Source organism: Trypanosoma melophagium, assembly GCF_022059095.1.
Source record: "Trypanosoma melophagium isolate St. Kilda chromosome Unknown ctg17segment0, whole genome shotgun sequence".
Taxonomy (NCBI): Eukaryota; Euglenozoa; class Kinetoplastea; order Trypanosomatida; family Trypanosomatidae; genus Trypanosoma; species Trypanosoma melophagium.
Genome location: NW_027125145.1, coordinates 385835 through 398435, shown reverse-complemented (window position 1 = coordinate 398435; position 12601 = coordinate 385835). Strand labels below are relative to the sequence as shown.

Genomic DNA, 12601 nt, shown 5'->3' with positions numbered 1-12601 from the left:
TTCCTTTTGCCAAGGCTCTTCATAAGCTTCTCTTAGTGCGGTTATCTTCACGCCTGGGTTATCTTTTGCAGCCTGAATTAGTCAGAGGTGTGTATATACCTGTCGTCCCATATGGACGAGCTGCTCTGAAATCCCCTCGTTACGAAAGGAGTCCAGCCATTGTATGAACATATCCCATGCATCTTGATAAAAAGGACCGGGATTAACCGGTCTGGGAAAAAGTTGCCGATAAGCCGCCACAACTTCCGTTGGCGATGTATCCGTCAAAAATTCCATCAGTCCATCAAAGGTCCGTATTTTTTCTATAGGTCGGCTGCTTTCGAGCCACGTTGGTTGGCGGCGTTCCTGGATTCCCCGAAGGCCCAACTTTGGGTGTTCCTCATTTTCCGGCAAATCGGGCGCTGGTTTCCCTGCCCAGCTTGTTATATTTCTACCTTGCGGTGGTGATATCTTTGGTTCCTTAGTTTCACCCGGAACAGACAGTTGTTCCGTTTGATTGTAGTTTTCCAGCGCTGATTTTAATTGCGCTTGTGTGGCAGCATGCTGATTTTGCAGCTGTCGTAGTTCTTCAAGCGTTTGGTTTAATTGTGTGTGAGATGCTGCCAGTAGGGCTTGCGTGTTAGCCTGTTGATGCATCTGTGCCGGTTGATTTTGTAATTCCTGGAGTTGTATATTAGCGGTTTGCTTTGCCCGAAAAGCTTCGTGTTCTAACTGTGCTCGGGCGCTGTTATATTATTGATGAAGCCTTAGAGCTTGCTCTCCCAGTGCGGCCCATTCCGCCCCGAATAAGTTATTTGTCGTCTCGAAAATTTGTAGAAAATTTTGATTTCGAGGCATTATAAACCAATAATGGACAGGCACACGGATTCCCAGTCCATAAAGTTGTTTGGTTCCATTTTTAATTTGAGGGTATCACCGTCTAAAGTTAGAGTACTGTCAACATGAAAAGTGTGTTGCGGCATATCCGCAGGTCTCAACTCAAAGGAGAATTCTAATGGGCCATATTGGCGCACAAAATCATTGAAAGCCTTAGTGCAAATTCTTCACTCTAGTGGTGTATAAGGCTGGATGGTTGTCGTGATCGTACTTACTTTAAAAACCTTACTATTTTCTTTTCAGAAACTTACTATCAACACACTGTTAGGAATAAAAAGAAGTAAAAATATTCCCAGTAGTTAAACCCATACAAGATATAAAATTCAGTAAGACTCAATCATTCTTATCGCAAGCTGACAAAAAAAATATGTTCATGCGTGCGTGTGTGTCTGTGTATGTGTATGTAGTAAGTGTGAGTAAGTGGGTGTGTAGTAAGTGTGAGTAAGTGGGTATCTAGTAAGTGTGAGTGGATGTCTTAAAAGCATATGAATTTCAACATTTGTACACATTTGCAACGTTATTTAAGCATATATAAGTATTTGTGCGAGTGAGTGTGTGTGTGAAAAAAGGGAAAGGAAAAGAGAAAGAGAGAGCTGTATATTTATATATACAACGGTTTCCGTGTGCGTCTCTGTGCGTCTGTGAGTAGGTGTGAGATTGTGTCGATAGGAAAAAAAAAAATCACACACCGAAGAAAAGACACACACACAGACACAAACCCACACATTCTCTTTCGCTTTTACGCTCTCCCACAAATAACTATTCCCACGACTGCTTTGGACGCGTTACAGCAAACAATATTGAAAAAAAAACTGAGTGCGCAGCAGATCTACCATAATAATGCAAAAAACGAAAGAAAAACATGTCGACACCAACAAATTCATCGTCAATGTTCGCATGGTTGTTATAGAGTGTAAGGATTGGGTCCAGCAAGGCCATTATAGGGGGGGAAAAAACACCAACGACCACGCCAAAGATGGCGAAAAAGATAAGTGAAGAGAGAAAAATTAAGAAACTACGGCCAAAAAAAAAAAAAAATAGAAATTCGAAGGAATAATGATCAACAGATTAAATTAGACAAGCCCAGAGGGTAGGGAACAGTACCTGGATTGTAGACGCAAAGCTCCCTTCCAGAGAAACGAACCCAGTAAGGCGAATTAAGTTTTTTCTGTAGATCCAAGGGAGAAACAAAAACCACGGTGTCACTTACAAAGACCTTTCTTCTTCTATGGACTTTCGTTTTATTGCTGTAGAATACACTTAATAATACTCTCGGTTGCACTTCTCTTGTCACACCGTTTTCTTATTTTTAGCAAAATTTCTCTTCTTTATTCTTCAGTTATGCCACTCTGGTTCGCTAGGATCAAATATCATACGGATGCAACGCGAAAAAAAGCAACAAAAAAAAGGAGCCACGAAATAAACGCGAAGTAGTGAGGAGGAAAAGAAAATTAAAAAAAAAACAGAAAAGAGCCTGTTCATTCATTCCCCAGCCTCTTTCCTCCACCTCCTCTCTCTGAATGGCTGTAAAGCAGGATCGATAAAAAAAAAGGAAAAAGAGAACGTTATTGTTTCTCCTTTTCTTCACCGCTACAGTCCATCTTCCTTTGTCACTCGTATATCATGCTCTCAATGAGCATGTTTCTTGGTTTATCGGTATTTTTCTTTGTGTGTGTATATGTGTGTGTTTTTTTCTTTGTTTTCCACCACTACTTTTTCTTCTTTTTATTTTCTTCGCGTTTTCTTATTCTGGGATGTGCGATGGACTTCTACTTGCTCCTATACCATTTCGCAAAGTTAGGCCAAAGAGAACCCACGCGCTGTTCATGACCCCTCTTCCCTTATATTTGTTTTTTTTCTCTTTCGCTAATTCCTTCGCTTGTGTGAAGAAAACGACTTCGTGTCCTGACGCGCAAACTGCACAGAAATGAATGGACGTAAATTCCATTGTCGCCTTAACCAACGGAGACACTGTCGCGCATCCTCAGATGTTTCAAATCGCACAAAACCACATTGCTTTCCAAATGACTTGTAGGAACAGAATCCAGCAAAACGTTCTGAGAAAAAGTCGCGATTAAGAACTCCCTTAATGACCTCATTAACGATCGTGTCCTCCTCTGCATGGGAGGATGACAGGGAGAAAAAGGCAGGTGAACCCTTTTGTGTCTCTGCTGGTATTCCGCAACGTGTTGAAGGATTACAAGATGTCGAACACGGCATACTCGACTGAACCTCTGTAGATACGGGAAAGTGATGATGATGGTGTAAACACGACCATTCCTGGAGAATACGATTGGGTTCATCTCTCCGTTGTTCTTGTTCTTGTTTTCGTTCTTGTTGCTGTAATTGTGGTGGTTGTTGCTGTTGCTCAGATGGTAGTGAAGTTCCAGAATCATACGACGTCTCCACCATTTCTTCTGTAGTTCTTCCTGGAGTTGAGAAACTGGAGTCTGTACTAAATAACGATGCATTCTGTTGGGGATATTGTCGTCGGTAACGAAGGGCTCTTATGAAAAGTGTACTGCTTGGGAGATCCTTGTCGTCCAAAATAAAAGAAGGGAGAGTACAATCCGATAAACATACCCGAGAAGAATCGCTCTGTGCCAAGGATGATGCAACATAAATATGAGTGCCACCCTCTTTAGTAGTATCTTGACCCCACGCTTGCTGCGGGTGGGATTGCCATTGATGCCTTTGGGGTCTAACTCCAGATTGCATAGACATACCAACGTTGGAAGGATGAACCAAAGAACGATGCTTCCATCCACTCTCAACACAAGTTGCAGTAGAGCATCCAGCACTTTTAGGACGGGAGCCCCATGATACATTTTGTAGTCCTGCCACAGGAGGACGCGGGTGAGTCTCTGGTATAGGACCATTGTGGGATGCGGAGGTTAAATCAAAGCCGACCTGCGGTGGTTGAATAATACGTTCAGGGGTCATATCCATTGAAGGAATACAACCGTAGCCTTGTTGTTGTTGATGATGTTGATCAAAATAAGGATTTGATGAAGTACGTGATGGAATGAAATTTGGACGGCACTTAGGACTGCTGTCAGACCATTCAGCCTCAAGAATAACACTTTTCAGAAGTAACTCCATGGTAAGAGAAGAGTTTCCGACGCAGTTGTTATACTCCACATATGGAACAGGGTAGCGATACCCCAAAGGTGGTATATCGCATGAAGGTGGCATATGAGGCAAACAATCGGAAGCAATATTAGCTGTTACCCTAAGTCTGTAGAACCACTGCAGTGATTCGTGAGCAGACTTTAGAGAATCGTATTCTGCAAACCCAACATCTCGACCACCACTTCTTTTTACACGTAAAGCGATCAGTCCTTCCCTTGGTACATACGGTAATAAACTCTGACTGTTGTCTACAGTTGGTGGTAAATTTCTAATACATATTGTAGCCCTAGGCGGTAATCCCGGTCTTGACATCCCCTGAGGAGGTGACGATATTGGGAACTCCCCACGGCTCAAGGATGATGATGATGGGGCACACAGTGATGCACCCGCCGTACATTCTCTTCCCATAGGGAACTGTTGTGGTCCACTCGCACCACGACCTCTGGTCTTTGGCCACATGGGCAGAACGATGTGGTGAGAATGTCACTTGGGCCTTCTACGCCTCAACACTTTTTTTTTTTGTGTGTGTGTTGTCAAGTAGGCAAAACGGTAGGGGGTTATGCACAACAGAACAACAACAACAACACGCACGTACTTCTTCTGCACTCCCGCCCCTTCTTTGGATCCGTGGCTAGAGCAAGTATGTTGTGGTACAACCGCAAGAAAAAGAGAAACGATAAAGAAAAAAAAAGAGATCCTACCTTTTGTATTTGTATTTTAATTTAGTACATTTTGTTTGTTAGAAAAATAAAAATAAAAAAGAAAAAGAAAGGTGGAAAACAAAATCATAGTTAGTCAAACGTAAATAAAAGAAAAAACGAAAAATTTCCTATCATCCCCAAAATAAACTCATCACAAAACATTGTGCCAGCAATGCATTTTCATGTGCGTATTAGACGCTTACAAACACGCACATAACCTCGCATAGACACATATACACACACAATCACATACAGTCCACCTATATTTTTCTCACCATACTTCTTTTTTTTCTTTTTCCTACTCCCTCCTCCCTACGCAAGCGCAGCACAAGTAATCAGAGCCTATTCCTGATGTTTTTTTTTTGTGTCTTTTTGTTTTATTTTTGCTTGCCTTTCTTTCTTTTCAATTTGCCTCTCTTTTTTTCTTTCCTTCCCGCTTGGCTTCCCTGCTTTCCCAGCCTCCCACCACCATCGTCCTCCCTCTCACAACTCCACTTCGCTGCCTAAAGCAGGGGGCGTGCTCGTCTCTCCGGTACGGTATACTACTCATCCACTACAGCCTGTTGAAAGGGGTAACGAGGGAACCCTTACACACAGACACAAACACACACACCATCTCTCTAGTGTGCCTTACAATGCGGCGACCACTGCTCTCGGGTTCTTTGCGGCGGCAGCCTCGACACGTTCTGCCTCTGCCTGCATGCCGAGAGCGCGGAGCTCTGCGGCGACGGCGAGGGCGACGGACTTGAAACTGTGACCCGCCGAGACGGTTCCGCCAGTGGTGGTGTGACACGTACGACTGGCACCGCCGAAGAGACCGGCGACTGCCAACTCCACTTGTTCCGTCGCCGGCACATCGTTGAGGAGGACCACACCGAGAGACTCTGGCCGCAGCAGAAGTTCATTCGCCGCTGTTGCTGTTCCTTGCACTTCCACCAAAAGACCGGCGGCCGACACCACCTCCTCGCAGACGCGGCGAAAGAGGGCATTCACACCGGCGTAGCGCGAGGCCTGTTTCACCACAAGCGAGACGCGATTCGCACCGACGGCCCGAGCCCGTGCGACTGCCAGCGTGGCGGACTGCCGGAAGGAATCCGCCGCCGCCCGCTCCTCCGCCTCCGTGCTGATTCCCGCCGCGGGGAAGACGTCGAGGGCGTCCCGCAGCTGAACGCGATCCGGCGCCGACCTCGGCAGCACCGCCCGGACGACCACCGTCTTCACGCCGGCGTACGCGGGGTGCGGGGCAGCGGGGAGGGTCGTCACGACGGTGTGGATGCCGGCCGGCGTCTCGGGTCCAACAACCACCGCGTGGCGATCGGCCGTCGCGGCCGCCGTCGTCGTCACTTTCCCGCCGGCGACCTTCTTCACTATCGCCGCGGCGCTCTCAAGGATGGTCGCAGAGGCACCAGCTGAGATGATAGAGAGTTGCTTCGACATCAACGAATGGGACTTCGTGTGCGTGATCCTAGTTGCGTTATATAAAAAACCGCTTAGGAGGGTGATTTTTTTTTTTTTTTGGCTTGTTTAAAGAAAAGAAAAAAAAGACGGAAAACACCAGAGGAGAACATACATCATGAAAATAGAAACATACACAGACAAAAAAAGAAATAGAAAGAGAAAAAAAATTTTTAACGTAGACTCTCCATTGGCAAACGGACACATGAAAAAACTAACGAATATATATATATATATATATATATATATATAGGAATGTATTTGAGCGCAACAAAAAAAAAAAAAAAAACGAAGAAAAAAAAAACAGTAGCAGAACTCATAAAATGTCTACTTGAAAGGTTCTCATTCCTTATATATCTATTTGCTCTATTTCCTTTTCGTTTCAAATGAGGATGAAATGAGAGAGAAAAGGAAACCATGACCTCTTCAGTACCCTCCAATCATTATCGATATTGTGAATACTGTCAATAGGATGTCACTCAACTCCACAGATAAAGAAACGTGCCATTGGTTGGGAAAGAGAAAACAAAAAAAACAGGAAATAAAGAAACAAAAAAAAAGTCATTATTGCTCCCTTTGAAGTGAACACAAAAAAAAAAAAATGACAAAGCAGAGTAATAAGCACGATTGATCAATGAAGAAACTCTTAATACCTTGCATAATCGCGGTAATCGCTAGAAGTACATGCCTCATAGGAGTTTCCAAACTTGGCAGAAAAAAAACACAAGCTGAAATCGCGAATTTTAAATAATAACAATGGTAACAATAATAATAATAATCTTGAGGGGAAGGAGGAACCTCCAATGTATCAGTAACCCAGATAATCCCAGAGACAATAAAGGTGTGAAATGCACATTCCCCTTTGTGTTATTCAGCTTGTTTTCTTAAAAAATCATACGTGTCCCATAGCTCCATGAGAGCCAATATTGTAGGGCACATCAACAAAGTATGAGGTGGGAACGCAAGTCCTGTGCATTGTGCTAATTTCCGTGCAAACTCCACTGCACCCTGGGTCAATAGAGAATTAAATTGCATTTCGTAATATCTTACCGTTGGTAATATTTGATATACATTTAACGCAGTTGCAACATTCTCGTTTGGTAAAAAAACACAGTTATAGTCAATTACAGTGGGAGAAGCAAATGTAGCCAAAGAAGAAGCTGGATCACTTTCCAAATCACAAAACGGATCTTTCCCTTGTGAGGTCTTTATCACCTTATCTTTGCGATTTAACTGAGTATCCATAAATGTCTCATCCAGTAAACGGCTATTGATAACTACGTTACACAACTCCTCCTTTGTATTCACAGAACCACATATTGGTGTGAAGTAATTTGAATGAAGGTTAGAAGAAGTCTTCTTTGTAACATCCTTTACATCAACTAACAGAGCAAGATCAATAAAGCTAGTGGAGAGGTCTCGCACGCACGCCTGATGGGGTTTATTTTCCCACTGCATGCTTTGCAATATGATATTAATCTTAGCGCACTTTGCAAGTGTCGCATGAATAATGCCATCTAAGGCACTTCTACGAGGGGATGGAAAAACGTTTACGCTTATTCGGTCTGCAGGTTCTACAATCATAGTAATTTCATGTCTTGACCACCAAATTAGTTGTCCTAGAGAAGGAACATTAGCAGAAAAGTCAAGTATTACATCATCCTCGTGTAGGTGTTGAAGTGAATATGTTAAATCCTGAGATGAGCATGTTACAGCTAAAGCGATCTTATCAGTAAGTACACATTTAGATTGTTTACTCCATATTTCCCCGTCTACAGGAGAATATACTGTGAGTTGAAGCATAGAGGAATCCAATTGTATACCATTATCACTCCAGAGTTGCAATAGTCTAAGGTACTGGGATTGATTATAAAAAGAACTATTCTCAGGTGTTGGTGTAGGAAGATATTCTTTATGCACTTTTACCCCTGTAGTACTTGCATAGTTAACAAGAAGAATACTTAATCGTTCCAAGTCCGTGGGATGACCACAAACTACTGATGAACGACTACTGATAACACGTGCTATGTTTACCCTTGACATGGGAATAACACGAGAACTATTATCATCACGCCAAGATTCACCACTACAAGGTCCTAATTGCAGTTTATTAACCTGATCAATAAGTAATTGCAGCGATGTTGTTGCAATATTAACTAAAAGCAACATAGAGCTACGTTGAAAGCATCCATTTAACTGTTTCTCAAATTGTTCTTCCATTTCACTATTTATAAACCCGGTCAAAAAGGCAGCCCTAAACATCCTAGATGCGTGATACATCAATTCTTCCTCTGTAGGTGACATTGCAACTGCCAGAGCCGCCAAAATATCTTTCCCACTGGAGAATAATCCACCTCGCAGTCGAAGAGTCTCAAAGGTTTCTTGATATCCATAAACCTTTGCTGTAACGTAAAAACAGGAAATAGTGTATAAAACCTGTAGAGGCCACGCAATAAGTGGATTCATAAAAAACTTATCGTTTGGGGCTCCATCCACATTAGACAAAAATTCCATGACATCAATTTCCCTTGGATAAATATCCTCACATGACTGTAAAACACGCCTAAGAAACGGTTCAAGAAGAGTTTGCTGCCGTTTAAAGAGAACTGCAAAAGGTTTAAAATATCCACGTCCCATCGTACCGAATAGTCCAAAGACACCACGTTTTCGCTTATGATGATGATGATGTTGTTGTTGTTGTTGTTGTTGTTGCTTATTCCGCTCTTGCGTACGATCACGTGACAACATTACTGGTGAAAAGACTGCTGTACAACCTGACGGTGTCGGTGCCATCTCAGAAAACGAATCTACAGAGACAACATCATCGTTGAAAACATCTTGTAAACATACCACAGCTCTACGTCCAGTTTTAAGTGAAGGATTTGTTTCTTCGTCATCCATGAGAATAACTGACTTTGTGTGAGCAAGTTGTGGCATGTCTGTTGTAGAAAAGGTATCATCTAAATTTCCTGGAATACTATGAGTTTCTACTTTTGAGTTTATTACCTGTACAGGTGGAACAGTACTACCCTGATACATCATACTCTCCTTTGGTGTCACATCCTTATGCATGCGTACAGGAGTCTGATTGTCTTTTTGAGGATTAACATCATTAACCGAAGATAGGGGTTGATAGATCGAGTTAGATATCCACGAAGGAATAGAAGCATTAACACCAACAGACAACTCGGTATTAAGAAATGCAAGAGCATCTGCAGCACGTCGAACCCCGAGACTTTGTGTACGCATTTGGCATGCAATATCACCACCTTCAGTAAAGTTGCAGTGAAGTTGAAGATATGAAGAGCGACGTGTGGAGCGGGACTCTCTTAAACATGTGTCTGTGTTTAGCGCAGATCCACGTTCGGGTGAAGTGCCTAATAACGACATTGGCGGCATACCGTTATGCATAGGGAGCCTCTCACTATTGGAGTTCTCTTCATTGCCTTCTACAAACCCAGCATGTCGGTATAATTCCCCATGGACATAGACTTCTTCTCCTTTTGTGTCCATCAGTCTTTTCTTCTTTTTTCCTTGCTTCTTTGGTTTAGTTATATCGTTTTTTTTTTTTTTCTTCCCTTTTTTTTATTCTTTTGTGGAGATATTATCCAATCTCTTTATTTCTCTTGCAGATAGACACGGTTGATCTGCAACTCCCTTTCCCTCTATAAGTGAAGAGTAACAACAAGTATACTCTCTAAAAGAATACTCTCCCAGCACCTAAAAGGAATAACAGTCGTTCCCAAAAAAAAAAAAAACTATATTAACACACTACAGTATACTCAGGAAAACAGTACCTATATATACATATATATATTTATATGGGAACACAACACAGAAAGTCAGTATTACCAAAAACAAGAAGAATAATATTAGTAAGAATAGTAAGAATAATACTTATTTTAAGAAAACTGCAATCTCCTCCGTCCTACACACACTATGCTTCTAGAACACTCACAGTAAACAGAAGGTGCTTTCACATCAATACATATATATATATATATATATATATATATATACGGACACTGTAGGGAGGAAAACAAAGACATTGGTCTAATATGGTATTGGTACCATATCTAGTAGTAATAGTATCACCAAAGAAATTGTTAACAATACGAGTTAAAAAAACAACCCCACAGCATCGTGATCTGTGTGTGCAAGCGCAAAAGATCTATACGTGTACCGGTACATGGACTCTTCGCTATTGTTGTTATTCTCAAAAAGACTAGGCGGCGGCAACGATGAGGATGATGAACGCACTCCTGTCATCAGTTCTAATCCAGCAGGATTCCACACAACACGGTCGCACCAGGCAGGAATACGCTGCCGCAAATAACCACGTTCGGGTATTCCTGCAATACGCGCTGATAACATCAGTGTTTCTGCCTCAATTCTCTGTTTCTTCCTCTCATTTTCCTCATCGCTTACCATATCCTTTTCTTCTCTATTACTAGTTGCTGTAACTTGTGATGTAGAGTGAATTCTTGAAGAAGGATTCTCAACAGGGAGACGTGAGTACGTTGGTGGGAAACGTACAACAAACTCTGCTAGTTCTACACCACTCTGTTGAGCCACAACGTCCATCAAACGTTCCATTTCGACATCAAATTTTTTTATCATTTCCATATGACTTGATTCTCTGAAGAGCTCCCAAAAGGTGTCAGGTGCACGTACATCTTTTACATCAAGTTCTACATCTATTTGACGAAATTCCTTTAGGTGCTGTAACAGAGCAAAAGTATCTAAACGGGTATTAAAATCACCAAAAATAAATAAAGGATCTTGAGGTGAAATAAATACCACGCTTTCCGTCATAGCTTCCAGTAAGGCTTCTTGTCGTTGTAGTGCATACATACTTGGGCTTGCCTCTGCTGCAGTTTTGTTTTTAGGATCATTATAGAGATGAACATTAAGGAAATTCACAACAACTGTACCAAAGCGCAATGATGTAAGTAAATAACCTTTACGAGAGCGACCAGCACCAGAAAACCTGTTTCCATGAAAAAGAAAAGTAGGTGAACTTGCATATGTCGCAGGATCATCAGTGACACTAACAAATGTTCGGTGACGGAAAGAAAGGATACTACTAATAGGACACATACGATGTGATAAAAACACAATTGACCCTAAGGCTGTAAACCTCTGTGCATCGTCATTAGCTTCCATAAGAAGACCTGAAGCCCATCCTGCTTCTGGTAGTAATGCATTCAAGGCTTCTGCAAAAAAAGTATTGAACTCTGTGTTCATTTGTTTTCCTCCAATTTCCTGGAAATGAACAACAATTACATCAAGCAATGGAGGCACTGAGCCTTCCCTAGTAAAGTCATTCTCTATAGAGGATGACACACGCCCTTCCAGACTCGTTTTAGACTTTCGTAAGTACGTAACATACTCACGACGGCAGGCTTCGTGAATAAGAAGTCTTAATTCAGCTATAAACTCTGTCACAAGTTGCCGTACAACATTGGATACGCCCTTTCCATCTTTCTCTAATTCACTGTCACCAAAGACTTCTTCATTCACTTTATTCTTCATAAAAGAATGTGTCTCAATACCACCAATATTCTGTGTAAGAAGGAGCATCGTAAAAGGAAGGTTAGGAAAACTCTCAGTAGAAAAACGACAGGAACGGTAAATTCCACTATTCGGAAGTACATCACTTACAGAATGACTTGAGGAATCCATGTGTGAGGTCTCTTGGAGTAAAGAAGGCACAACGCTCATCGTATTTCCCGTCACTGTATTACTAGAAGAACCCCTCTCATAGTCACCATCTCCCTGCTGTCGAACTTGTTGTTGTTGTGAATGCTCCTGTGGAATGCGCAGTGCAGAAGTAATACCGTCCAGCAGGCTACGCATTTACAGCACAGTGTTGGTGAATCCACAGACACCTACCCCAACCTTTTCGTCTTCTGCAATCCACTTGCTATGAGAGCTAAAAAGAAAAAAAAATCTACCACATCAGCGCACAGTCAAAGAAGAAAAAAATATCAATCCAAAGAGAGTCTTTTACTACGACCATTAACACGACAACAATAATAATAATAATAATAATAATAATAATAATAATAATTATTATTATTATTATTATTATTATTATTATTATTATTATAGTAATACTGTAAAACAGAAATATCTCCACTTTATTACAACGTCATTCCTCTTCGGTATACCTCTTCATACTCCATTTTCAAAGCGCATCCCAATTCCACTGTAATTCCGCAAAACAATAAAAGCACAATAATAGTAATAGTAAAAAAACTCATATTTCTCAATAATACCAAGATACAATGGAGTCAGGGCAGAGTGCATGAGTACCCAGTAAAGAAGGAACGACATAAGAGTCCTACCAAGAAAACATTTCAACAAAAAAAATAAGCGATCGACTATTCATTACCAAATTAATAGTGAGAAAAAACCCCGTCAAATCTTTCCTC

The 12601-nt window shown here is 41.7% G+C and overlaps 4 protein-coding genes across 4 annotated transcripts; all 4 read right to left on the bottom strand.

Moving 5' to 3' along the window:
- Nucleotides 1-2742: 2742 nt before the first annotated feature.
- LSM04_006826 (uncharacterized protein) lies at nucleotides 2743-4467 on the bottom strand (the record flags this gene model as incomplete). Its single annotated transcript, XM_067334420.1, has 1 exon — nucleotides 2743-4467. The coding sequence occupies one exon, from the start codon at nucleotides 4465-4467 to the stop codon at nucleotides 2743-2745; it is 1725 nt and encodes a 574-aa protein (XP_067193392.1).
- Nucleotides 4468-5339: 872 nt separating this feature from the next.
- On the bottom strand, nucleotides 5340-6146 carry LSM04_008675 (uncharacterized protein; the record flags this gene model as incomplete). Its single annotated transcript, XM_067334419.1, has 1 exon — nucleotides 5340-6146. One exon carries the CDS (start codon nucleotides 6144-6146, stop codon nucleotides 5340-5342), a length of 807 nt encoding a protein of 268 aa, XP_067193426.1.
- Nucleotides 6147-7031: 885 nt separating this feature from the next.
- Nucleotides 7032-9677, bottom strand: LSM04_000736 (Starter unit:ACP transacylase; the record flags this gene model as incomplete). The annotated part of the gene is made up of 1 exon (XM_067334418.1): nucleotides 7032-9677. One exon carries the CDS (start codon nucleotides 9675-9677, stop codon nucleotides 7032-7034), a length of 2646 nt encoding a protein of 881 aa, XP_067193262.1.
- Nucleotides 9678-10283: 606 nt separating this feature from the next.
- On the bottom strand, nucleotides 10284-12023 carry LSM04_001226 (uncharacterized protein; the record flags this gene model as incomplete). Its single annotated transcript, XM_067334417.1, has 1 exon — nucleotides 10284-12023. One exon carries the CDS (start codon nucleotides 12021-12023, stop codon nucleotides 10284-10286), a length of 1740 nt encoding a protein of 579 aa, XP_067193274.1.
- Between the last annotated feature and the right edge of the window lie 578 nt (nucleotides 12024-12601).